We start from the raw sequence: 24,693 nt of genomic DNA, 5'->3' as shown, positions 1-24,693 counted from the left end.
ATAGTGTCATTAAATTGAAACATTGTAAATTGGAATTGCTAATTTGGGGATTTGGTTCCTGAACCCAAGATCTGATGCTTTTTTTTCATCAAAATAACAATTTGCTACTAAATTGTTGTGGGAAGGTGAGGTATTACCAAAATGTCAGCCAATAAAAGACTCACGAAAGCTAGTGTCCTGGTTAAAGATGCATCTTTCTTCATCAACGATCTCAGGGAGAGATAACATTGGTTAGTCCAATATCTCTCCAGAACAGAAGGCTCTGAGCTTTCTGTTATAACTCTGAGGTTATAATGTACAAATTGATCAATTATACATTTTTCACATCAGACTATCCTGCCTTTCATTAGTTGTGAAACAATCATTTTCAATACCAATCAGGCATTAAATATGCCTGTCATATACTTTAACCAATTGCATTTTACCCTCCCACAGTGGGATTTATTTGGTCCATAGAATCAAGATGCTTTCTCCCTCTATTGCTGATGTTTATTCCTCTATTGTCTAGCAACTCCTGACACTTAACTACAAGATCAAAGTTAAGGTTCCCACCAACTCTTCCTTCCATCGATGGCCAAATCAGACAAGTATGTTCTCACGTCTTTTCGTGCCTTATCTGAATACTGTGAAAAATCTTACTCATAAGTAGCCTGAGAACCTCACTGCTGGCCTTACTACTGTGGGTGGTAAAGTGGTTAGCACTGCTGCCTCACAGCACCAGGTAATCGGATTTAGTTCCTGGCTTGGGCCACTGTGGCCCCTTCATGACAGGAGGACTAACTAGGGTAAATACATAGGGTTATGGGGATAGGGCCTGGGTGGGATTGTGGTTGGTGCAGACTCAATGGGCCCAATGGCCTCCTTCTGCACTGTCAGATTCTATTCTATGATCTAGCAACTTTTGCTGATAAGAACTTGCACATTCTGTAGTTTTATTGTTCTACAGAATGTGGTTCCTTGCAAGCCTTCCATTCCATTAGGCTTTATGGCAACCTGCTTTAGGCTAAAGTGTACAGTTACTTTTAAAAATGTAGCTAATGCATTTTAAAGTACCAAAATGCATGTTTAAATAAGAAACACTTGTTCAAATCTCATTCTTATTTAAATCTCTTACTGTTTATGTGCCTTTATGTGGACAGTTCCCCTGTTAAACTGTCAGTATGATCTGAAGCCATTTCACTTGGTGTCAGTTGTTTGATTAATGCCTTAAATCCCTAAGTATTTTAGACTTCACTAACCTAAGGTTTTCCCTCCAATGCCAATGATTTATGAAAAAAATAACGTAGCAAATTAGTATTAGATATACATTTTAAGATAACGTTTAAAACACGTTAGCACTACTGTCTTACAGCACCATGGACCTGGATTTGATTCCTGGCTTGGGTCACTGTCTATGTGGAGTTTGCACATTCTCCCCGTGTCTGTGTGGGTTTCCTCAAGGTGCTCCAGTTTCCTCCCACGTTCCAAAGATGTATGGGTTAGGTGGATTGGCCATGCTAAATTGCCCCTTAATGTTCGGGGGGGGTCTAGCTAGGGTAAAATGCATGGGTTATGGAGATAAGGCCTGGGTGGGATTGTGGCTGGTGCAGACTCAATGGGCTGAATGACCTCCTTTTGCACGGTCAGGTTCTATGATACATTGGAACATGCCTTGTGTCAGGGAGGTGGGCAGTGCAGAACATCAACGTGCATGTGTGAACGTCTGAACTTGTTCCCTGGCTTAGCGTTGTAAATTTGAAACGGTGTGAAGTTATATATGTTGTAAATATCATTTATCATAACTCGAAGGTCATTAAATCAAGGACTGCCTGTAGTGACAATTTAAAACATTGGCAAATTTCTTAATCATTTGTTAAACCTAAAGTACCAGTTATCCTAAGTTAACAATTTCCTTTATATAGCATTTTAATGTACTAAACATCCCAAATACTTCACAGGAGTGTTATCAAACAAAGTTTGACACCAAGCCACATAACTTTTATATATATAATGACAAACCACTGACAGTTTTAAAACCCACTGAGAAAACAGCTCAGAGTGAAGTATCAGCAGACATTGAACTCAAGGGGCTACCTTTGGGCAGAGCATATGAATGAATACAATTGACAGATGACCAAAAGTTTGATCAAAGGCAAGTTTTAAGGGACAAAGGAGATGAGACACACACAGAGATTCAGGAAGAAATTTCAGAGACCAAAAGAGAAAAAATGATGGAAAATCTCAGCAGGTCTGGCAGCATAAGGAGAGAAAAGGGCTGATGTTTTGAGTCCAGATGACGCTTTGTCTAAACTGGAAAGTGGGAGATGTTTATGCTGCAGAGTGAGGGAATGAAAGATGGATCATAGCCATAGAAACCAGGGGGAAAGACTGCTAATAGCCATCCATAGAGGGAATAAAGGGTGTGAATGTCCAAATGGCAGAGAAGCTTTTGGGGGAGGGGGAGAAATGGGACCGAGGTGAAATGTTGAAAAGGGGAAGCAGGGAAGGGAGAAAAGGTAAGGGAAGGAGGATGAAGTAAGGGGGAAAGAGTGGGGGTGGGGGAAGAAAACACAACAAAGAAATAAAAGGTAGGGGACAGTAAAATAAATTTTAAACAATAGAATGAAAACAAAAGGGACTGAAGTGGGGTAGAACAAATCAATTGAAGTTGTTAAATTCAATGTCGAGGCCAGAAGGCTGTAACATGTCTAGCCGGATGACGACTCGCTATTCCTCCAGTTTGCATTGAGCTTCACTGGAACAGCAGCAAGCCAAGGACAGATGTATGGGAATGGGAGCAGGATCGTGTGTTAAAATGGCAAGCAACCGGAAGGTCAGGGTCCTGATTGCGCACAGACCGAAGGTGGTCAGCAAAACGATCACCCAGTCTATGCTTGGTCTCTCCGATATAGAGGAAACCACATTAGAAGCAGCGAATGCAATACACCAAATTGAAAGAGGCGCAAGTGAAACAGTGCTCAACTTGGAATTAATGGTTTGGATCTTGGATGGTAAGGTAAAGGGACAGGTGTTATACCTTGTATGATTGCATGGGAAGATGCCATGAGTGATGGGAGAGGTGTTGGGATAGTGGAGGGGTGGACGAGATTATCTTGGAGGGAACGGTCTCTGCGGAATGCTGGCAGAGGGAGTGAAGGGAAGATGTGTTTGGTGATGGTATCACACTGGCATTGGTGAAAATGGCGGAGGATTATGCTTTGCGTGCGGAGGCTGGTGGGGTGAAATGTGAGAACAAGGGGGACTCTATCCTTGTCCTCAGGGGAAGGGAAGAAGTGAGGATCATGACGTGGGAGATGAACTGTACACTGTTGAGGGCTCTGTCGACAACTGTTGATGGGAATCCATAGTTGAGGAAAAAGGAGCACATGTTAGGAGCACCACTTTGGAAAGTGGCATCATTGGAACAAATGCGACAGAGATTAAGGAACTGAGAGAAAGGGATGGAGTCCTTACAGGATGTGAGGTGTGAAGAGCTGTAGTCCAGTTAGCTGTGGGAGTCAGTGGGCTTGTAATAGATATTGGTAGATAGTCCATTGTCAGAAATGGAGACAGGTCAAGGAAGGGAAGGGAAGTGTGGACCAGGTGAAGGTGATGGAGGGGTGGAAACTGGAAGCGAAGTTGATGAATTTTTCGAGATCTGGACATGAGTATGAAGCAGCACCAAAATAGTCATCAATGTATCTGTAAAGAAATTGTGGGAAGGGACCTAGGTAGGCCTGGAACAAGGAATGTTCCATATATAAGAACATAAGAAATAGGAGCAGGAGTAGGCCATCCAGCCCTTCGAGCCTGCCCGCCATTCAATAAGATCATGGCTGATCTGTCGCTGCTCAGTTCCACTTTCCCGCCCTCTCCCCATAACCCTTAATCCCCTCTCTTATCAAAAACCCATCAACCCGCGTCTTAAAAATATTTAGCGAGGCAGCCTCCACCACTTCAACGGGCAGAGAATTCCAGAGATTCACCACACTTTGAGTGAAGAAGTTCCCCCTCAACTCCGTTCTAAACCACCCCCCCTTTATCTTGAGGCTGTGCCCCCTAGTCCTACTGTCCTTTCTGAGCGGGAAGAGTCTCTCCACCTCTATCCTATCCATCCCATTCATCATCTTATACGTCTCAATGAGATCTCCCCTCATTCTTCTAAACTCTAACGAGTACAAGCCTAGTTTATTCAGCCTCTCCTCATAGCTCAACCCCCTCAACTCCGGTATCAGCCTAGTAAACCTCCTCTGCACTCCCTCCAAGGCCAAAATATCTTTGCGCAGGTGCGGCGCCCAAAACTGCACACAGTACTCCACCTGCGGCCTCACCAATGCCCTATACAGCCGCAGCAAGACCTCCCTACTTTTATATTCAATCCCCCTCGCTATGAAGGCCAGCATCCCATTCGCCTTCCTGACCACCTGCTGCACCTGCAAGCTGGGTTTTTGCGACTCGTGCACGAGGACCCCGAGGTCCCTCTGCACCGTCGCCTGCTGCAGTTTTTCACCCCGTAAGTAATAGTCCTTCCTACCATTCTTCCTACCAAAGTGGACCACCTCACACTTGCCAACATTAAATTCCATTTGCCATTTCCCATAAAGAGACAAGTGTAGCTAGGACCCATACGGGTACCCATTGCTACTCCTTTGATTTGGAGAAAGTGAGATGCGTTAAAGGAGAAGTTGTTGAGAGACAGAATGAGTTCAGCCAGGCGAAGGTGAATGGTAGTGGATTGGAACTGTTCAAGCCTCTTTTCAAGAAAGAAGCGAAGACCTCTCAGGCCGTCTTGGTGTGGGATGGAGGTGTGAAGAGATTGTGCATCCATGGTAATAGGAGGCGGTTTGGGCCTGCGATCTGGAAGCTGTAAATATGATTCAGGGCATCAGAGGAATCCTGGATGTGGGTGGGGAGGAATGGACCAAGGGAGTGAGGAAAGAATCTCAAACTTTTGGGTTTAGGCAGCTGAAGGCATGGCCACAAAAAGTAGAGTGATTAAAATCAGGGATGTTCAAGAAAACGGAATTTGAAGAGTTCAAATATCTCAGGTGGCTGTGGGGCTGAAGGAGGTTATGGAGTTCGGATGAAGGAGAAAGAACCATGAAGGAAGCTGAAAACAAGGATGAGACTTTTAGAACTGAACGGTTGGCAGGCCTGAGGGTGATATCAGTCAATGAGGCTGACAATGAACAGGACTTGATGCCACTTAGGTGGCATGGTGGCACAGTGGTTAGCATTGCTGCCTCACAGCACCAGGGACCTGGGTTTGATACACGGCTTGGGTCACTGCTGTGCGGAGTCTGCATATTCTCCCTGTGTTTGCATGAGCTCCCTCCGGGTGCTCTGGCTTCTTCCCACGGTGCGAAAGACGTGCTGGTTAGTTGCATCGGCCGTGCTAGATTATCCCTCAGTGTACCTGAACAGGCGCCGGAGAGTGGCGACAAGGGGATTTACACTGCAACCTAGTTGCATTGAACTAATAAATAATTTTTAAATGTAAGGACACAAATTTAACTGGCACCAATTATGGGGCATATCCATGTGGCTAAAGGGTTGCTGACATGTGAAATCTTTGTGATATTGAGTGCTATGCACTGAAGCACAATTGCAATTGTGTTTTTTTTGGGGGGGGGGGAGGGGGGAGCAGACCATGTTATTGCCAAGGTGCAGTGCCAGGGTAAGGCATGCTTCCTTGTTGTTGCAGCCTGTGCCCGGCCCCGCCCACCCCTCCGCCTACCCCTCCTGAGCTGTCAATCAAAGCCCGTCCCCTGGAGGACTGACGCAGGAGGAAGGAGACGCCATTAGACAAGAGGGCAGCGGCTTGTTTACTGTGGCGGGCGCTGACTCGACTTCCCCCACTTCTTGTTTTTTTTTGTTTGTTTAATCGGTCCTCCGTGGCCTGTGGGGTTGCGGGGGGGGGGAGGGTCGCTCATGCGGATTGTGGCCGGGCTTGGCTGGCCTGCATTTCTCCGCTGATCATGGCGGGCGCCGGTGCTGGAGGCGGTAAAACCTATTCGTTTAAAGTTGTCCTGCTGGGGGAAGGCTGTGTGGGGAAGACATCTCTGGTGCTGAGGTACTGCGAGAACAAGTTCAACGACAAGCACATCACCACGCTCCAGGTTGGTCATCCACTTGCTTTCCATTTCCCTCGACCCTGATTTGGCTCCTTCGTGCCTACTTAGAAGAGGGGGAGGGGGTTGGTGGGCTGCACTGCTTGGTCAACCTTCCTGGGCAAAGCAGAAGGCCCCTTGTGAAAATCATCGTTTACTTCCCTTTGGCACCAGTAGATTTTTTTTTACCTCGCAGCTGGCTGCGCGTGTGTGACTTTACACACGTTTTGTCTCGCCAGCTTATTTGGTGCCAGAGGCTGAGAGTGCAGTACTCACTGCATGGTTTTTGGGGAGCTCACAGGAGGGGAGATTTTTGTTTCCTCCCTTGAGGTTACATTTGGGGGGATGGGGGGTCTTTTAACCAACATCCTCCTCGAATGTGATCGCCAGGATTTGTATAATTGCAGTTGTTCAGGGCATGCCAAGTTTGGTTTCAAATCTTGTTGTCATTCCCAAGCTATCTCAAATAATACCTTAGGTTTTGTTTGCAGTGGAGTTTTAAAATGCATTTATCAGTGTCACAAGTAGGCTTACATTAACACTGCAGTGAAGTTACTGTGAAAATTTATGGATCGTTGTAACTTTTGTGCAGAAGGTGTATTTAATTCAGTGAGTCATTCAACTCAACTTTTTGGGTGTGAAAGTTTGGTGTTACAGCAATTCATGGAATAAGGTATTGTGGATGTGTTGAACTAATCTCTGAGCAATTACGCATCTATCCTTGCATCACTTTTGGTAATGAAAAAGCATATTTCACATGACAGTCGGGCTTGGTCAGGAGATTTTGTAATCATTCAATTTTTCCTTTAACGGCCAATGACCTAACCCATGCAACTGAAATTACTTGTTTTTTTGAGGTGTTATTCAAGGAATAAAGTGAAAGCTGTACAAAGGAGACACAGATGTATCTTTGGTGTATTGATTATTGAAATGTTACTGATCATTGTATTAAATAAATAATCTGTTCACTCTTCATACTATCACTAAGCTTCAAATTTTGTTGATTCAGAGTTAATGTAGCCTAGAAAGACAGCTAGTGGCATATGAAAATGATAGGAAAATGTTTGTAAATACATAATTTCTCCAGTATTTTTCTATGTATTAGTGCACATTTCATTCATTTGTTTGAATGTTGCTATTAAACTATATTTTATAACAGCCACAACCTGTACTTGCAATCTCTCTTCCGTTCATTCAAATTTGATGCTAAAAATGAAACTTCCTGTTTTCTCATGGTAATGACTCGGAAAGTGATCTACTTTGCCGAATGTGGTTGTTCAGTTGTGTAGTTAAAGATTAAAACCCTTGATTGAAATTGATGTATTTTAATAGTCTTGTGCTTGCGCTTCTTGCACTTAGTGTGATGAGGTTAATCAGTGATTGATTTTAAATTTGTTTCACTTTTTAGTTAAACTACACTAATGATTGCCAATTAATATTTTCTTGTATTTTAAGGAATTGGGGTTAAGTTTCATTGCCCTTGTAACACTGTCACCAAATAAATATGCATTGACAGCACAGTTAGAAAGGCATATTAGCAACTCACAGCATTCTAAAATAGAGTTTTGAGCCTACCTCCAGGTTGGAGGCACATAACTCAGTTTTCATGAACCAGACAACACACAGCTTGTACTTATATGGCATTTTTAACAAAGTGAAACATCACATGGTACTTTACTGGAACATTTTAATACTGAGTCACAGAAGGCAAAATTAGGACAGATGACCAAATGTGTAAGTTTTATATGTCTTAAAGGAGTGGAGCAAGGAATGGAAGTTTACAACAACTAAAATTTATATGGCACCTTTTAACATGATAGAATGTCTCACTGTGTTTCATGGAACATTATGAAACAAAGTATAACACCAGACCACACAATGAGATATTAGGTCAGATGACCAAAAGCTAGAGAACTAGTTTTAAACAAGTATGCTAAAGGAGAAAAAGCATGGTGGAGAGATGTAAGGAGTATATATCGGACTAATGATGTTGGCATCATTCCAATGTGGAATAATTAAAATTTGGGAATTCTCAAGTAGTCAGAAATAGATGAGTGCAGAGTATGGGGGGCTGAAAGAAATTACAAATGTAGGGAGGGTCAAGGCCATGGAAGGGTTGGGAAACAAGGTTAAGACATTTTAACAGGCTGAGTTTGCTGCCAAAACTACACATACAAAGTTGTAAATGTGGCCACCATCTTTACAGGAAGCAATGTGCAGCAGGATGCATGTGTGGACTTCACAAGCTGGGATTGCAAAAACATTAACACTGGCAGCATGGGTTAACTCCTTTTGCTAAAGAGAAGCAGTGTCTTTATAATGTTTGCAATTGCAGCCTCCCCAGAGTTTCTGAATCTCCTGCTGCAGAGGCACTTCCCCCTTAATCCAGCTCAAGCCACAGAGCTGCAAATGCAATTGTGGCTATCACCAGGTGGATCAGACATCTCCCCATTCCACTTCTCAGAAGATGTGTGAAGGCTGCCTGCTCACCAAGGGCTCAGAAACTGGGTGAATGACTTCAGGATCCAAGTAAGATCCGATTAGCACTGTCTCCTGCAGATTATGTCATTGGCTTCTACACATGCACAGACAAATACATATGCTCGGACAAGTATTGGTGGCCGTTTGCATTGGCAAGAGACATACGTTCTTAAAATCGGGGCATAGCTTGACAATGTAGGTCAGTGAGCAGAAGGGTGATAAGAGAGCTTTGGATGACCTCAAGTTTACAGAAGGTAGAATTTGAGAAACCAGCCAATAGTACATTAAAATAGTCGAGTCTTTAGATAACAAAGCTGTAAATGGGGGTTTTCGCCAGCAAATGGGATGACACGGACCAAGTTTGATGCTGTTTTGGAGGTGGAAATGGATGATCTTGGTAAAGGCGTAAGTAAAAGTTCAGAAGCTCAACACTGTATCAAATGTGACACCCAGTTGGTATAGACTGGTTTAATCTCACACGATGTTGTCAGGGAGAGAGTTGGAATCATTAGAGAACAGAATTTGGAGAAGGGAATTGAAACGCTGACTTCAGTCTTCCCAGTGTTAATTGGAGGAAATTTCCACTCACCATCTACTACGTATCGGTCAAGCAATTGCTAATTTAGCAGCAGTGGAGGATTTAAGAGAGGTGGTGGTGATGTCGAGCTGGTGTCATCATTGTACATGTGCAAACTTATGTGCCTTTGGGTGCTGTCCCTGTGAAGCAGCGCGTTGATGAGAAATAGAGGGCCTAAGATAATCATTGCGGGGGGTACACCTGAGGTAACAATGCAGAGTAGGAAGTGATGCTGTTGGTATGATTATAGAAATTAAAAATAGAACCAGGTGAGAGCAGCCCCACCCAGCTGGATGATAGTGGAAAAGCGTTGGGTGAGAATGATGCAACCAACTGTGTCAAAGGCTGCACCCAGCTTGGGAAGGATAAGAAGTGAAAGTTTATCACTTTTACATAGAATATCGTTTATTGAGAGTTGTTTTGGTACTGTGGCAGGAGCAGATGCATGATCCAAATGGAGTCTGGAAAAGCTTGGATTTGTGAGGCAACAGCACAGTCAAGGGGGGGGGGGGGGAGGGTGTGATTTGAGGGAGAGGTTGACTAAAGTGGGGAGGGAATTCCGAAGACTGACCAAGGCAGCTGAAGTCATGGCCATCAATGGCAGAATGCTGAAAATCAGGAATATGCAAAAGGTGAGAATTGGAGGAGCGTAGAGATCTAAGACAGTTGATAGGTTAGACGAAATTGGAAGCGTGAGGCTAAGGATGGATTTGAAACTAGGATGAAAACTTTAAAATGGAGTCTTTACCAGATGGGGAGCCAATCTAGATCAACAAGTACAGCTAATAATATAATTGTTGTGCCAGTTGCATATCATATTCTGTAAGTCGGGATTGCAATATTAGAATTGGCTTAAATCTAATGCTACCCTCCATATTCTGCAGTTGTTAACCCTTCGGAACTTGGCAACTGCTCAATCCTCTACTTGTGGACCTGAAGTGAGACTAACTTACAGTTATGAATGATTCTGAGAGACATCATTGAAAAGAGCCTGCCGAAATCTCAACTGGGTCCATCCCAAGTCATTTTTATTTTTCTGCAGTGATTTTTTTTATCTCTGAGAGCTGAGCTGTTTTGTTATCAGTAAATTCATGGGAAGTTCCCAATTCCGTTCAGTTCATTGTTGAAGGCTGCATTTCCTAAAACATCCAATATGCCCACTTTGTTTTGGTTAAACATTGTCCTTTTGTTTTGTTCGTCTCTCAGTTTTGTTTTTCTTGGCTTCCTTTGTGTAATAGCTTTTACAACAAACATATTCAATCTGTGGTTTCACAAGCTCTCTTTTGTCCATTTTTAGGCATCATTCTTGACAAAAAAACTGAATATTGGAGGCAAGAGAGTAAATATTGCAATCTGGGTAAGTACTCAATTTTTTTTATTCAGTATTTGCAACTAAATTAATTTAGTTTGGATTGGAATAATTCCTGATTTGCAATTTCACCATTGCTATATTGTAATATAGGTGTTTAACATGAGCGAATCCTTGGACAGAATGAGATGCCCTTATTTACAGAGTCTAGCTCAATTTCACGCTGGTATTATGTTGGGCTTTTATTCAAGTTTCAGACTGCATCAGTGCTCTAACTGCAATATTAGTGCAAAGTAGAACTGCTTCTCCAGTAATGCTACAGTTGTAGCATAAGCTAAACCAAAAAAAAGTCAAAGTTATATATGTGCCTAAACAAGAGCTAAATATTAAGTGTAAATTAACTTCCTCTACCTTCATCTAGAGCTACTTTTGGTGTCCGAATGTAATGGTTTTGTTGAGGTTGTGATTGCCATATTTAGTTTTGTCCTTTTTGTTGCAAACTCTTTGAAAAATAATTCATTCCTAACTATTCCTAGAATATGGATACAGTTGAATCCTTATACAGTTCCATTTTCACCTGTTGCACCAGAGCAGCTCCAGCAGTGGCTTCTTGTCTGTTGTCCCAAATGTTCACCTTCCGGTCCCCTAGGCATCTGTGTCCTTGGCCACCTCTTCCTGATGTATTGGTGTTCTTGGCAGTATTATCCATAAGCATGAGGTCAGCTTTGGCATAAAAACTGGTGCTGCCTAGCTGTACTTGTTGAACGTGTGGCTGCCACTGTGCTATTGAGACCTGTTGAGTCTCTGCTTCTTCCAGGTCAACATCACAAGATGAAAGCCGTCATCTTTGGCTTTCTTTTCCCATTAACTCCAGCCTTACCTCCCCAAGGTTATTGTCAAGTGAGGAATACAGTTTAAGTGATTTAGAACTTCTAAATTTCATCAAGATGGCGTGCTTTCTTTGTTTTTTTTCTCAGGCTTAGCTCAAATTCTTATTCATGCCTTTGTCATCTTCAGTCTTGCCAACTATATGTTTTTCTTGCTGGCCACCATCCAGCCAGGCCCCCCCCCACCATCACTCCCAAATTCCACTACCCGTAAACACCAAACAGGGTAAAATTCTGTACCTGCCCTTTTACTGACTTATCTTTTTGGGCAGCCCCTAGGGATTGAGGATGACTTGCTTCTCCCCCGTTTCAGTAGGCTTGAGGTAGCTGTTAAGCCCAGTGCATGATGTGCAAGCTATGGCACATGCAGGGAAGATAGTGCTTGGATGGTCAGGCAGAAGAGATGATTGGAGTTCTTCGTGCTCTCTCTGATGCCTTGTCTTTGCCTCTGTGTGCTCCCATCAAAATCTTTCTGTTTAATGCTATCCAGAGTGAACCTTCTCCGTTTTGACCAGTCAGAAGCCACATACTCCTCTGAGTTGGTGTTAGATTTCTTTAGGGATGCTTTGAGCACATTTGGAAAACGTTTCTGCTGTCCTGCTGTGAGCCTTCTGTTGCACCTGAGTTCTAAGTCAAACGGTTGCTTCAGGAGTCTAGTGTCGTACATATTGATGATATGCCCTTCCCTGCAAATGGCTTTGAGTGATCAGTTCCTCGATGTTGGACATGTTGGACATGTTGGCTTGGGAGAACTTGCTGCTATTGGATTGCCTTTCTTTCCGCCAGATTTGGAGGATCATGCAAAGGCACCATTGGTGGTACTTCTCCAGTGTTTTGACGTAACTGCTTTAGTGTCCAACTCTCTGAAGCATGCAGGAGCACCGGAATTACTGTTGCCTGGTACAACGTGACTGTAGTCTTAGGTTTGAGATCCTGGTCCTCAAATACTCTTCTCTTCAGTTCGCTGTAGACTAAGCTCATACAGTGGAAGTCTTGATGAATTTTGTCATCTATGTCTGCCTTCGTTGAGACAAGGCTCCCATGGAAAATAGTCTGTGTTTTTCATGATCATGCTGTTGATGGAGAGGTGCTGTGCTTTGGGATCTGGTTGGAGAGGATCTTAGTTTATTGGGTTTTTAGTGAAAGGTCTATATTGGCTTCCATACTGCCAGAATATTCCAAGTTCCACCCACACTGGACATCAGCTCACCATTTGTGGCAGTGCCTTCAGTTATTTTTGTCCTCTTAATTGAAGTCTCTGCACCTGTATCTCTTTCCACTTTAAGTGTCCTCAAATCCCACTTCTGTGACCTGGCCTACTGTTTCTGAACTCTAACCTCTTGACTTGTTGACTCAGTGTGCATTTTTATTTGCCCATCTGTAAAATATTGGGACCTTTTAATGTTAACAGTGCCATTGAAATATAAATTGTTGCAAGTTGTGGTGGTTTGGAAGTAAATATGATTATGAAAACAAACCTTTGTGTTCTGAACCAGGATACAGCAGGTCAGGAGAGATTCCATGCTTTGGGTCCAATTTATTACAGAGATTCCAATGGAGCCATATTAGTGTACGATATCACAGATGAAGATTCATTTCAGAAGGTGAGATCTTGCAGAATTTATGCATAAAGATACAATCGAGCCTTAAACTGCATGGTTCCACAATGACACAAATACAATTATAACCAAATTGAGTACTGTGAAAGGGAAATGTCAGGTTGAGTTACTTTCATTTGGGCTTTGTGAAATTCTGTCACCCTTGTTAGTTTGAATTTGCAAATTATACAAATCATCAGCTCAGGCTTTGGCAGACAGTGAGTGAAATGAATTACGTCAGCCCCAAGCACTGGGCCCATATAACCCTTTTCTTGCACAATTCTTTGGCATCCCTTCATATTGTTACCAGATGATGGCTGATGTGTCTCTACTTGTAGATTTATATAGTGCTTGTTAAGTAGCCACAGCTCTGTTTGTGGAAGCTATTGTATGAACAACATGTAGTGTAACAGATTTATCAATTAAGAATAATTTACCAAATGATGAAGTACGCTTGAGTTTAAAAGTTCCAGTGAATTTGCTAATCTTTGATCACTGGAGGATGAATCAGTTTTCTTATTATCCCTTTTCCCTAAGGTTGTTTTCATCCTGGAAATGGACAAAATTAATTGTTTGACTCACTGAATTTTCTATATTGTATTTTGAAAATTTGGGATTCCTATGTCTTGATTCTCTGTCCCCAAACAATTTCTCTTTTCCTCATTCTAAGATTGTCCTGAAAAAGCCTATAGTTTTCTCTAAGAAACATGGAAAGAAAGACTGCGTTTTAAAAAGCATCTTTCTTGACTACCAGATATCCCAGGGATCTCTATTTTTAAACTTTAATTAATATTGTAAAGTAAGAAATGTCTCATCCAATTTTTAACATTGCAAACTCCCATAAATAGCACTATGATGCTAACCAGATTACCAGCATTTTTTTTTGGTGGGCTGGTGGTGGCGCTGGTAAGGTGTGTTGGTTGGCAGATAAGTATCCATCAGAACAGAGAGAACTCCTCTTTGGAATTTTTACATCCACCTAAAAGGGCAGGTGAAGCTTTGGTTAAATGTTTCAGCCAAAAGATGGCATCTCACTAACAGTGTAGCACTTCCTCAGTACAACGTTGAGTTTCAGCCTGGATTTTTGTGTTTGAGACCTGGAGAAAGGGAAATGTCAGGTTGGGTTACTTTCGTTTGGGCTTTATGAAATTCTGTCATCCTTGTTAGTTTGAGTTTGCAAATCAGCTCAGGCTTTGGCAGACAACGCTGATTAGGAGGCAAGAATGCCATGGCTGAAGCTTAGATGCAAATACGTCTTATTATTATTAAATGCTAAAATTGTGAATGAATGTTAGAACAATGTGTTGATATTTACAAAATCTGATGTTTTGTTCTTAGGTGAAAAATTGGGTGAAAGAATTGCGGAAAATGTTAGGAAATGATATTTCTTTATGTATAGTGGGTAAGTGTTCACTTTTTTGTCAGCAAATAAATTACACTGATTCCATCTAGATAACAGTACCACTCTGACATAAGGGTCTGAATTTTAGCTTGGCCTAGTGTTCTACAATGTGGAGACCAAGGGTGGGTGCACTGTGCTGAGGTTGTGTAACTTTGGAAACATAGGTTTTCTGAATCATAGAATCCCTACAGCTCAGAAAGAGGCCATTTGGAGCAGCCTGCACTGACTATCAGACAGAGTGCCTTACTCACCCTGTCCCCGAAACCCTACACATTTACTATGGGCTTTGACGTTTTTTTTGCTAGAGGTTTCCTGCCGTTGGCCAGCCTGACAGTCTGTTGGACAGGAAAGACAGGAAAGTAGAGTAGCTAAGAGTAGTGGGCGAGAAGAGGATTGGGAGAGGTTTAAATGTCAACAAAGATTGACAAAGAAGTTGATAAGGAAGGGTAGGAGAAACTATGAAGGTGGGCTAGCGCTTAATATAAAAAAGGATAGCAAGAGTTTTTATAAATATATAAAAAGGAAGAGGCTGGCTAGGGTGAATGTTGGTCCTTTAGAGGATGAGAAAGGGAACCTAGTGGTAGGGGATAGGGATATGGCTAAGGTATTGAATAACTTTTTTGTTTCTGTCTTCACGGAGGAGGACGTGAATAATTTGCCGGGTGTTAGTGATGGAAAGGTGGTAGGACTGGAGGGTCTTAATGACATTACTGTTACTAGAAAGGCGGTGCTCGACAGACCGGAGGGGGCTGATTGTGGACAAGTCCCCAGGACCGGATGGAATGCATCCGAGGGTTCTGAAAGAAATGGCGGAGGTGATAGTGGATGCCTTGGTGGTTATTTTCCAGACGTCGCTGGATTCCGGGGAAGTGCCGGATGATTGGAAAACGGCTAATGTTACGCCGTTGTTTAAGAAGGGTGCCAGGCAAAAGGCGGGGAATTATAGGCCGGTTAGTTTAACGTCTGTGGTAGGTAAAATGTTAGAATCTGTCATTAAGGAGGAAATTGCGAGGCATCTTGAAGGGAATTGCTTGATAGAGCAGACGCAGCACGGTTTCATTAAAGGGAAGTCGTGTCTGACAAATTTACTGGAGTTCTATGAGGAGGTGTCTAGGGCGGTGGATAGAGGAGAGCCGGTGGATGTGGTCTTTCTAGATTTTCAGAAGGCGTTTGACAAAGTACCTCACAAGAGGTTATTGCAGAAGGTCGAGGGACATGGAGTTGGGGGTAGGGTGTTAGCGTGGATAGAGGATTGGTTGTCAAATAGGAGGCAGAGAGTGGGGGTCAACGGGTTATTAACAATTAACAAGTTTCGAAGGGCTGGATGGCCTACTCCTGCTCCTATTTCTTATGTTCTTATGAAAGCTTGTATCACACAACCACGGCTGAGTTGCTCTGTGAGCTGGTGGGAGTGGGGGAGTGTTGTGGGAGAGACAACTAAAGCGGTTGGTTGTGGGAATGTATGGGAAGTGAAAGATTGGTGGAGGAAAGGGGAGTGAGGGGTGAAGAAACACTGGAGAGGAATTGGATGGGGATGTGAGTTTGTTGGGCCTGTAAGAAGTACTCATCCCCCTAGCCCACAAGCTGTGCTGTAAAGGCAATTATTTCATGTTTCATCCCTTCCCATCTCTTTTTACCTACAAAGATTCTTCAGGCAGGGTAAACCAGACACATGAAATTAAAAATTAATAAAACCACTGTTAAAATGAAGGCATGTAGTCACATCAAAATCCTTAAATGACTACCCTTTTAAGTTTGTGTATTTTTGACGAATTTATTTCACTTTTTTAGGCCATTCTGTTGGTGGTGTATTAAGATTATTAGATGCCCCAAAATTGATATCTCCATTTAGAATAATGAAATGTATGAAAATGCAACCTCTGAGCAGAAAGCTGGTCATAGAGCCAAGTGATTTTTTTTAGGTATACTTAAGGATGAGTTATCCGTAGATATTTAAACTAAGGAAAGAGTAATATATTCTCAGTTTTACTTTAAAGAAATACATTTCCCTGAACTTTTTAAAAAGCGTCTTGTATTTTAAAACACTACATGAGAAGATTCCTTCTATGTACTATTTTTAGTGAAATTGAAAATAGACTTTTGCATTTATGATTTTGGTATTGGTATTGTCGAGAGGAAATATTTTCCTTCTGTTAAATATCTTCTTTCACTTTATTAGCACTTCCAAAAATTGAGAAAGACATCAAGAACACTCAACAAAACTGGGCAAGCTGCTATGCTATATGCTCGATTTGGCATAATTTTCAAGTTGCTTATAATACTGGGCAAAAGGATAAAGGCTACCTTTATTAGTTTAATCACCTTTTCAAAAAAGTCAGGAAAATTAGGCAACTTTGATATTAGTGCCACCTGCAAATGAAAATATTTTTCATCACAAACTAACATTTGCAGCACAGTTAATAATTTGACTATTAGCTATTGTTTTGAAGGATAATCAGTATCTCTGTCCATTAGAGAGAAACAGTTAGTTTAAGAACACATCAAATTTGGGGCAAGACCAGGAGGCAGGCTTCCACACAGAATACATAGAAACATAGGAACTAGAAGCAGATGTAGGCCATTCGCCCTTTGGAGCCTGCTCTGCCATTTATTTTGATCGTGGCTAATCATCTAATTCAATATCCTGATCCCATCTATTCCCCCCCCCCCCCAAAAAAAATCCCTTGATCCTTTTAGCCCCAAGAGCTATATCTAATGTCTTCTTGAAATCTCACAATGTTTTGGCCTCAGCTACTCTCTGCGGTTGTGAATTTAGTGACTTTGAAGTGGAACAAAAATCCTCTCTTTTCCAACATTGGTTGCATATTGGTGAAATAGTGTTTAATGTTTAAAGGAAATTTGATATTATGGCTGGGACATCGTTCTGTGTCTCCTTCATTTAAAAAAATGATTAAATCAGTGATATCCTTTTAAACTTTCTCAATCCTTAAAATATTTTAAGTAACAACCTTCCTAAAGATGCATGAATGTAAGAGTAAGTGAAATTTGAAGAATGGCAAGGTCAGAATTCAGTATTTTAAGGTTTATTTATTAGTGTCACAAGTAGGATTCCATTAACACTGTAATAAAGTTACTGTAAAAATCCCCTAGTTGCCACACTCTGGCGCCTGTTCGGGTACACTGAGGGAGAATTTAGCACCGCCAGTGCACCTAACCAGCGCGTCTTTCGGACTGTGGGAGGAAACTGGAGCACCCGGAGGAAACCCATGCAGACACGGGGAGAATGTGTGGAGTTTGCACACAGTAAGAAGTCTGACAACGCTAGGTTAAAGTCCAGTAGGTTTATTCGTAGCAAACGCCACTAGCTTTTGGAACTGGCTGTTCTTTTGTCAGGTGGGTGGGAGTTTTGATCACAAACAGGGCATATAAATTGCGTTTGTGTCTTTATATGAATAATGATTGGAATGTGAGTCTTTACAGCTAGTCAAGTCTTAAAGGCACAGCCAATGCGAGTGGAGAGAGCATTAAGCACAGGTTAAAAAGATGTGTATTGTTTGCAGACAGGGAAGTTAGATTTTGCAAGTCCGGGCAAGTTGTGGGGGTTACAGATAGTGTGACATGAACCCGAGATCCCGTTTGAGGCCGTCCTCGTGTGCGGAACTTGGCTATCAATCTCTGTTCAGCGACTCAGCGCTGTCGTGTGACGTGAAGGCCGCCTTGGAGACACTTACCCGAAGATCAGAGGCCGTGACCGCTGAAGTATTCCCCAACAGGAAGATAACAGTCATGCCTGGTGATTGTCGAGCAGAATTCATTCGTCCGTTGTTGACAAGTCCTTTGCAAAATCTCACTAACTTTCCTGTTTGGAAGCAATACACGTCTTTTTAACCTGTGCTTAATGCTCTCTCGTCTCACGTTGTCCATAACTTTAAGACTCGATTAGCTGTAAAGACTCACATTCCAATCATTATTCATGTAAGTTGAGTTTGTGTCTTTATGTGCCCTGTTTGTGATCAGAACTCCCACCCACCTGACGAAGGAACAGCCAGTTCCAAAAGCTAGTGATGTTGGCTAAACCTGTTGGACTTTAACCTGGTGTTGTGAGACTTCTTACTGTGGTTACCCAAGTCCAACGCCAGCATCTCCACATCAAACTCCACACAGACAGTGACCCAGGTCGCAAATTGAACCCGGGTCCCTTTAGAGTGGAGATGTAACTTTCTTTTTAATGCATTAATAATTTTTTTACTTTGTTCAGGTGAAACAATTCTGGCCTTATTTTTCCAGTATATTGTCACAGATATTATAATTTAGGATTGTATTACAAGGGTATCTGTCATGAGTTCCAAATTATCCATGCGTGTGACTAATGTCCAAGTGTTAGAATTCTAACATGATCATGGGATTTGGATTTTGAAATGGCCAGAAACAAAAGTTCAGTATAAGAACTTTATCTAAATCACAAGATTACGATCAGCCCTCCAACAATATGTCCTCAGTGAGTCTGTTTTGTCCTTCAGCTAAAACCTATTTGAAACTGTTGTGTATTAATGAGTGATTTAAGGTCATTATATCAGGCATTAAACTTAAAAAGTAATATTCTTTGCCCTTCGAAAGATATCTGTAAATAAACTACAGTGTTTTTCAGTCGTCTGAGTTCACTCAAAACTGGACCCAAACCCCAAGTAATTCTTCAAATTTCGCGTTGGTTTATAAATTACACTGTAAAAATATTCAATTTGTAAAATAGTGCCACGGAATAACTGCCATAGTCCATCAGTCAACTATTTCTTTGCAGTTTAAAATGAAGCTGGCAGGCTAATGCAATAGTGCAGCTTGTTGGGTGTGCCATGGAGCAATAAGATGCACTTTAAAATCCAGACATGTTGCTGATGCAAACCAAGAGCTCATAGTTTGTATTGGAAATTTTCCTTGCTGCTTTTGTGTATTTCATCTTGGTGTGATCGAAAATACATGTTCTCCTTGTGTCTGTCTGGGTTTCTTCCAAGTGCTTCAGTTTCCTCTCACAGTCCAAAGATGTGCAGATTAGGTGGATTGACCATGCTGAATTGCCCCTTAGTGTACAAGTTTGTGTAGGTTAGAGGGATTAACTGGGTAAATGCATGGGGTAAGAAGTATTGGCTGGGGGTTGACCTGGGTAAGCTGTACTATTATTGAATTGGTGTAGATACAGTGGCCCGAATGGCTGCCTTTTGTACTGCAGGGATTCTATGATTCTTTGATATTTGAAGTAAAGTAAAAAAACTAAGCTCGGACAAGGAGCATGGCAATGGACTTAATTTTGCACTGATCTTGGGAACAACCAGCACAAGATTTAATAAGGAAATGCGAATATATCTTCTCACCTAGAAATGTAAGAAACTGGAACAAGTGTGGGCCATTCTGCCCTTTGAGACTATTCCGTCACTCAGCATGATCTCCCTGAACTCCACATTCCTGTCTTCTCCCTAAATCCTCTAATACCCTAAAATCTATCGATCTCTGCCTTGAATATACTCAGTAAATGAGCGCCTGCAGGTCTCTGGCATAGAGAACACCAAAAATTCTCAGCCCTTTTGAGAATTTAAATTTCTCCTCATCTCCAGTCCTAAATATCCAAGCTCTTTTTGCTGATTGTGACCTCTAGTTCCAGATGTCCAAACCAGGGAAAAAGTTCTCTCAGCATCTATCTTGTTGAGCCCTTTAAGAATCTTGTATGTTTCAATTAAATGCTGCAAGAGATTTGCATTCAGATAGCACCCCTCGCAACCACGAGATGCCCCAAAGCATTTTAGTCATTGTGATACAATTCAAAAATACTTCACCATGTAGAAAACTTGGCAGCCAACTTGCGCACAGCCAGACTCCCTCAAACAGCAACATGATAATGACCAGAGAATCCATATTTGTGATTTTGATTGAGGGATGTTGGTACGAATTGTCTTGACTGCCATATTGAATGTATTATCACTATTTTCAGTTTTGAGCATTTGAATTCGCATGCAGCTGGTTTAACCATAAACCAAGGTTGTTGGAAATAGTTTTGATTGTTGAACTTCCTAATTATCTGTATTGTTTCAGTTACTTACTTAGTTAAATCTTTAATTATATAAATATCTATACACTTGTATATATTGGTTTTCACGGATGGACTGACAGAAGCATGAAATAGTAGAAATCCCAGAACCTTAAACAGAATTTGATCCTGATTGAAAAATCATTTGTCACAATTATAAAAAAAGTGTGCGCTTTGTATATTATAATTAATTAGAAAACAACATGTTGCTCATACTTTTGTGCTTTGAAACAAAACAGGTAATAAATTAGACCTTGAAAAAGATCGCCATGTATCAGTTGAAGAAGCAGAAGTGTAAGTGCACCATCAATTCTATTATTCTCTAATTACCCTTAAATGATGCAGATACGTTGACATTAACTGACTTGCGTTTGAACAGGTACGCTGAATCAGTTGGAGCAAAACACTTCCACACATCTGCCAAACTGAACAAGGGAATTGAAGAATTATTTCTTGATCTTTGTAAAAGTGGGTAACATTTTCTCTCTTATTTACTTGCTGTGATGTAGTGGTGGATGTTAAAAGTTTGTTTCAAAATGTTAAAATGCCTGTTAACTGTAAGAATTAATAAACGACCCTTCAACGGTTCACACGTCTCTCCAATAATGTCAGTTACAAAGTACAAACACTATTCGATACAAATTTAAGTGGATTCTTAATTTTGGTGCGGGAATGTTACCAGAGTGCTTCTATAAAAATTTCAGATGATAACTCATTTCGTTAGTCACGTCGAATAGTGAACCCTTTTCAAGCATTACCACAAATTTCTGACATATCCTCTAAGCTATTTTGACATTTTGTTTCCATCAAGTGTTTTCCATTGGTGAACTTCATTGAATCAATTTAGTCCCCTTCCCTTGCCCTTTTGAGATTTTGTTTTCTTCAAGTCCACTTCTCTTTTCTATGAAATCTGCTTCTACCATTACATCAATTCGGGCATTTTATGTTACAACTGCTAGGGGGAAAAAAATGTCAACCTCTTAAGACTATAAGACATGGGAGCAAAGGTAAGCCATTCGGTCCATCGAGTCTGCCCCACCATTCACTGAGATCATGACTGATCTGATGTGATTCTCAATCCCACTTTCCCACCTTATCCCCTAGCCTTTTGTTTCCTTACTGGCTACAAATCTGTCTGTCTCAGCTTGGAACATTCTGCCACGGTAAATAATTCCACAGATTCCTCTCTTGTAGAATCATAGAGGTTTACAGCATGGAAACAGGCTCTTTGCCCCAACTTATCCATGCTGTCTTTTTTTTTAGAAACCCCCAAGCTAGTCCCAATTGCCCACATTTGGCCTATATTCCTCTATACCCATTTTACCCGTGTAACTGTCTAAACGCTTTTTAAAAGATAAAATTGTACCTGTCTCTGGCAGCTTGTTCCAGATACTCACCACGCTCTGTGTGAAAAAATTGCCCCTCTGGACACTTTTGTATCTCTCTGCTCTCACCTTAAACCTATATCCTCTAGTTATAGACTCCCCTACCTTTGGGAAAAGATATTGACTTTCTAGCTGATCTATGCCACTCGTTATTTTATATTTTATAAGATCACCCCTCAGCCTTCTACGCTCCGGAGAAAAAAGTCCCAGTCTATCCAGCCTCTCCTTATAACTCAATCGATCAAGTCCCAGTAGCATCCTTGTAAACCTTTTCTGCACTCTTTCTAGTTTAATATCATCCTTTCTAAAATAGGGTGACCAGAACTGCACACAGTATTCCAAGTGTGGCCAATGTCTTGTACAACTTCAACAAGACGTCTCAACTCCTATATTCAATGTTCTGACCAATGAAACCAAACATGCTGAATGCCGCCTTCACCACTCTGTCCACCTGTGATGCCACTTTCAAGGCGCTATGAACGTGTACCCCTAGATCTCTTTGTTCTGTAACTCCCCAGCGCCCTACCATTAACTGAACAAGTCCTGCTCTGGTTCAGTCTACCAAAATGCATCACCTCAAATTTATCTAAATTAAACTCTATCTGCCATTTGTCAGCCCACTGGCCCAATTGATCAAGATCCTGTTGCAATCCGAGATAACTTTCTTCACTGTCCTCAATGCCACTAATCTTGGAGTCATCTGCAAATTTACTAACCATACCCCCTATATTTTCATCCAAATCATTAATATAAATGACAAATAACAGTGGACCCAGCACCGATCCCTGAGGCACTCTGCTGGTCACAGGTCTCCAGTTTGAAAAACAACTCTCTACAGCCACCCTCTGGCTTCTGTCATCAAGCTCTCTTCATTCTTTTGGTGCTAATATATGTCCTATGGTAATACAAAGATAAAGGTGCCAGAGTCTCAGATGAACCATAGACTGCTCTCCCCTTTGAAAGGGAGAACTGACTGGTTGTGATTTAACTTGTGGATCACCACACCTCAGGTTGAGAAGACGGGTCCTCGTGAATAGAAGCGTTTTTCCTAAGTTACCTGATTCAAACCCCTCATCATTTTGAATATCGGCATTTGATTGGACTTTTTCATTGTACAATTTCCTTTTGTCACTTGTCATTCCTGTATGATTGGTACCATCTTAGTGAATCTCTTCTGCATCTTTTCCATAGCTTTCATTTTTTTTCTAAAGCAAGGAGCAAAAACTGTTTATATAACAATTCAAACCAGTGTTTTTTTAATATAGGTTCCAAGTTACCTCTTCATTTTTTGTATTGACTGAATTTTATTTTTGTTCCACATTTAGGGATGATAGAAACAGCTCAAGCAGAAGAACGGGCGAAAGGCAACGGCAACGGGCAATCTGCAAACACAAGGAGAGGTGTACAGATAGTTGACGATGAACCCCAACAACAGAGTAGAGGATGTTGTTCTTAACTGACCAAAACTGTTGAGCTTTGTTTTCGAAATGAAGACTGCCATGCACCATGTTACATTTCTTATCAGCAGAATGTTAAGTGTTTTAAGATAAAACTCACTTTTAAAGGACTAAAGTGCTAAACAAAGTGGAATATGTGACCAGCAGGTTTTGTTTTTCCTCTTTTTTACACTTGTCTGAACAAAGATGATCAATGGCCTTCGTCATGAACCTTATGTAGAATGGTCTTTTTTAATTGAAAAGCTGTATAATTTGCATGAAGCATCTTAGTATGTAGAAGCTCTAGTTGTATTGTCCTTTTAAAATCAGATATCTATTATTTAATAACTTATGTATATGTGTTGAATAGTATACATTTGATTGTTTTTGAACATAACTAAATGTGCAAATTCAGTCAGATTTTGAGCAGGGATTTGCACAGGGCTCTTCCAATCTGTTCTTTAATATGGTGAAAATATGCATAGAAATTTCATATTAAATATTTTATCCACTTTACAAGTCTTGTACATGTTATAACTTTGTTTTTTTCCAACAGCCTGTGTGAATAGGGATCGAAAGCATTTAAATAATGGCCCAGCTTTTGCTGTAACAAGGAATCTAATAGCATCTGCTGTCAGGTTGACATGCCTTTGCATGGTTAGATTTTTAAACCTTTTTATGTGGCAAATTGCTGAAAGTATAAATTGATAATTTTGTGTTGAGGAAAACATCTGGGACCTGTGTGAACAGACCAAGCAACTTTGTCTCCTTTAATAATCAGGTCGAAGGATTGAAGGGTGGGGGAAACGAACACTGAAGAAGGAAATGTGTAAAATACTGGGTTAATTTGATTTCCGATCAGATGGAGAAAAATAAATATTCAGTTTAGAGGGGGAAAATAAGAGACCAATGGAAAGTATGTTTTAAAAAAAACTATTTTTAAACTCATCAACAAATAATAGCCATCATGTGGAGATGCCAGCATTGGACTGGGGTAGGCACAGTAAGAAGTCTCACAACACCATATTAAAGACCAACAGGTTTGTTTGGTAGCACGAGCTTTCAAAGTGCTGCCCCTTCATCAGGTTAATGGAGAATTGGGTTCACAAACAGGGGATATATAGACATAGACTAAATTACAAAATTTAGTCTGTCTATATATACCCTGTTCGTGAACCCAATTCACTCACCTGATGAAGGGACAGTGCTCTGAAAGCTCATGCTACTAAATAAACCTGTTGGACTTTAACCTGGTGTTGTGAGACTTCCTACTGAACAAATAATAGCTGAAATAATGAAATTCCACACTTTTAATAGTTAAATGTCAATGTCAGAGGGCTTGGATGGCAATTATTGTATTATTACATCTCGTATTTGTAATGACAAAAAATTATCTTTATGATGAGTTTAGTTTGCATCTAGTGTACAAATAGAGCAACTTCACTCCTTGCACATCAATAGTGAGGCAGATAGTGAAATGTTGTTTTCATGA

General features: G+C 41.2%; 1 protein-coding gene across 1 annotated transcript; it reads left to right on the top strand.

The window, feature by feature from the left end:
• Nucleotides 1-5,763: 5,763 nt before the first annotated feature.
• On the top strand, nt 5,764-24,030 carry rab21 (RAB21, member RAS oncogene family). The gene is made up of 7 exons (XM_080191192.1): nt 5,764-6,098; nt 10,445-10,504; nt 12,840-12,947; nt 14,280-14,343; nt 20,620-20,674; nt 20,760-20,848; nt 23,091-24,030. Exons 1-7 carry the CDS (start codon nt 5,958-5,960, stop codon nt 23,219-23,221), a joined length of 648 nt encoding a protein of 215 aa, XP_080047318.1. The 5' UTR covers nt 5,764-5,957; the 3' UTR covers nt 23,222-24,030.
• The last annotated feature ends 663 nt before the right edge of the window (nt 24,031-24,693 follow it).

Source organism: Carcharhinus amblyrhynchos, chromosome 6 (assembly GCF_965287045.1).
Source record: "Carcharhinus amblyrhynchos chromosome 6, sCarAmb.v2.hapA, whole genome shotgun sequence".
Classification (NCBI taxonomy): domain Eukaryota; kingdom Metazoa; phylum Chordata; class Chondrichthyes; order Carcharhiniformes; family Carcharhinidae; genus Carcharhinus; species Carcharhinus amblyrhynchos.
This window is presented reverse-complemented; position numbering and strand designations above follow the sequence as displayed.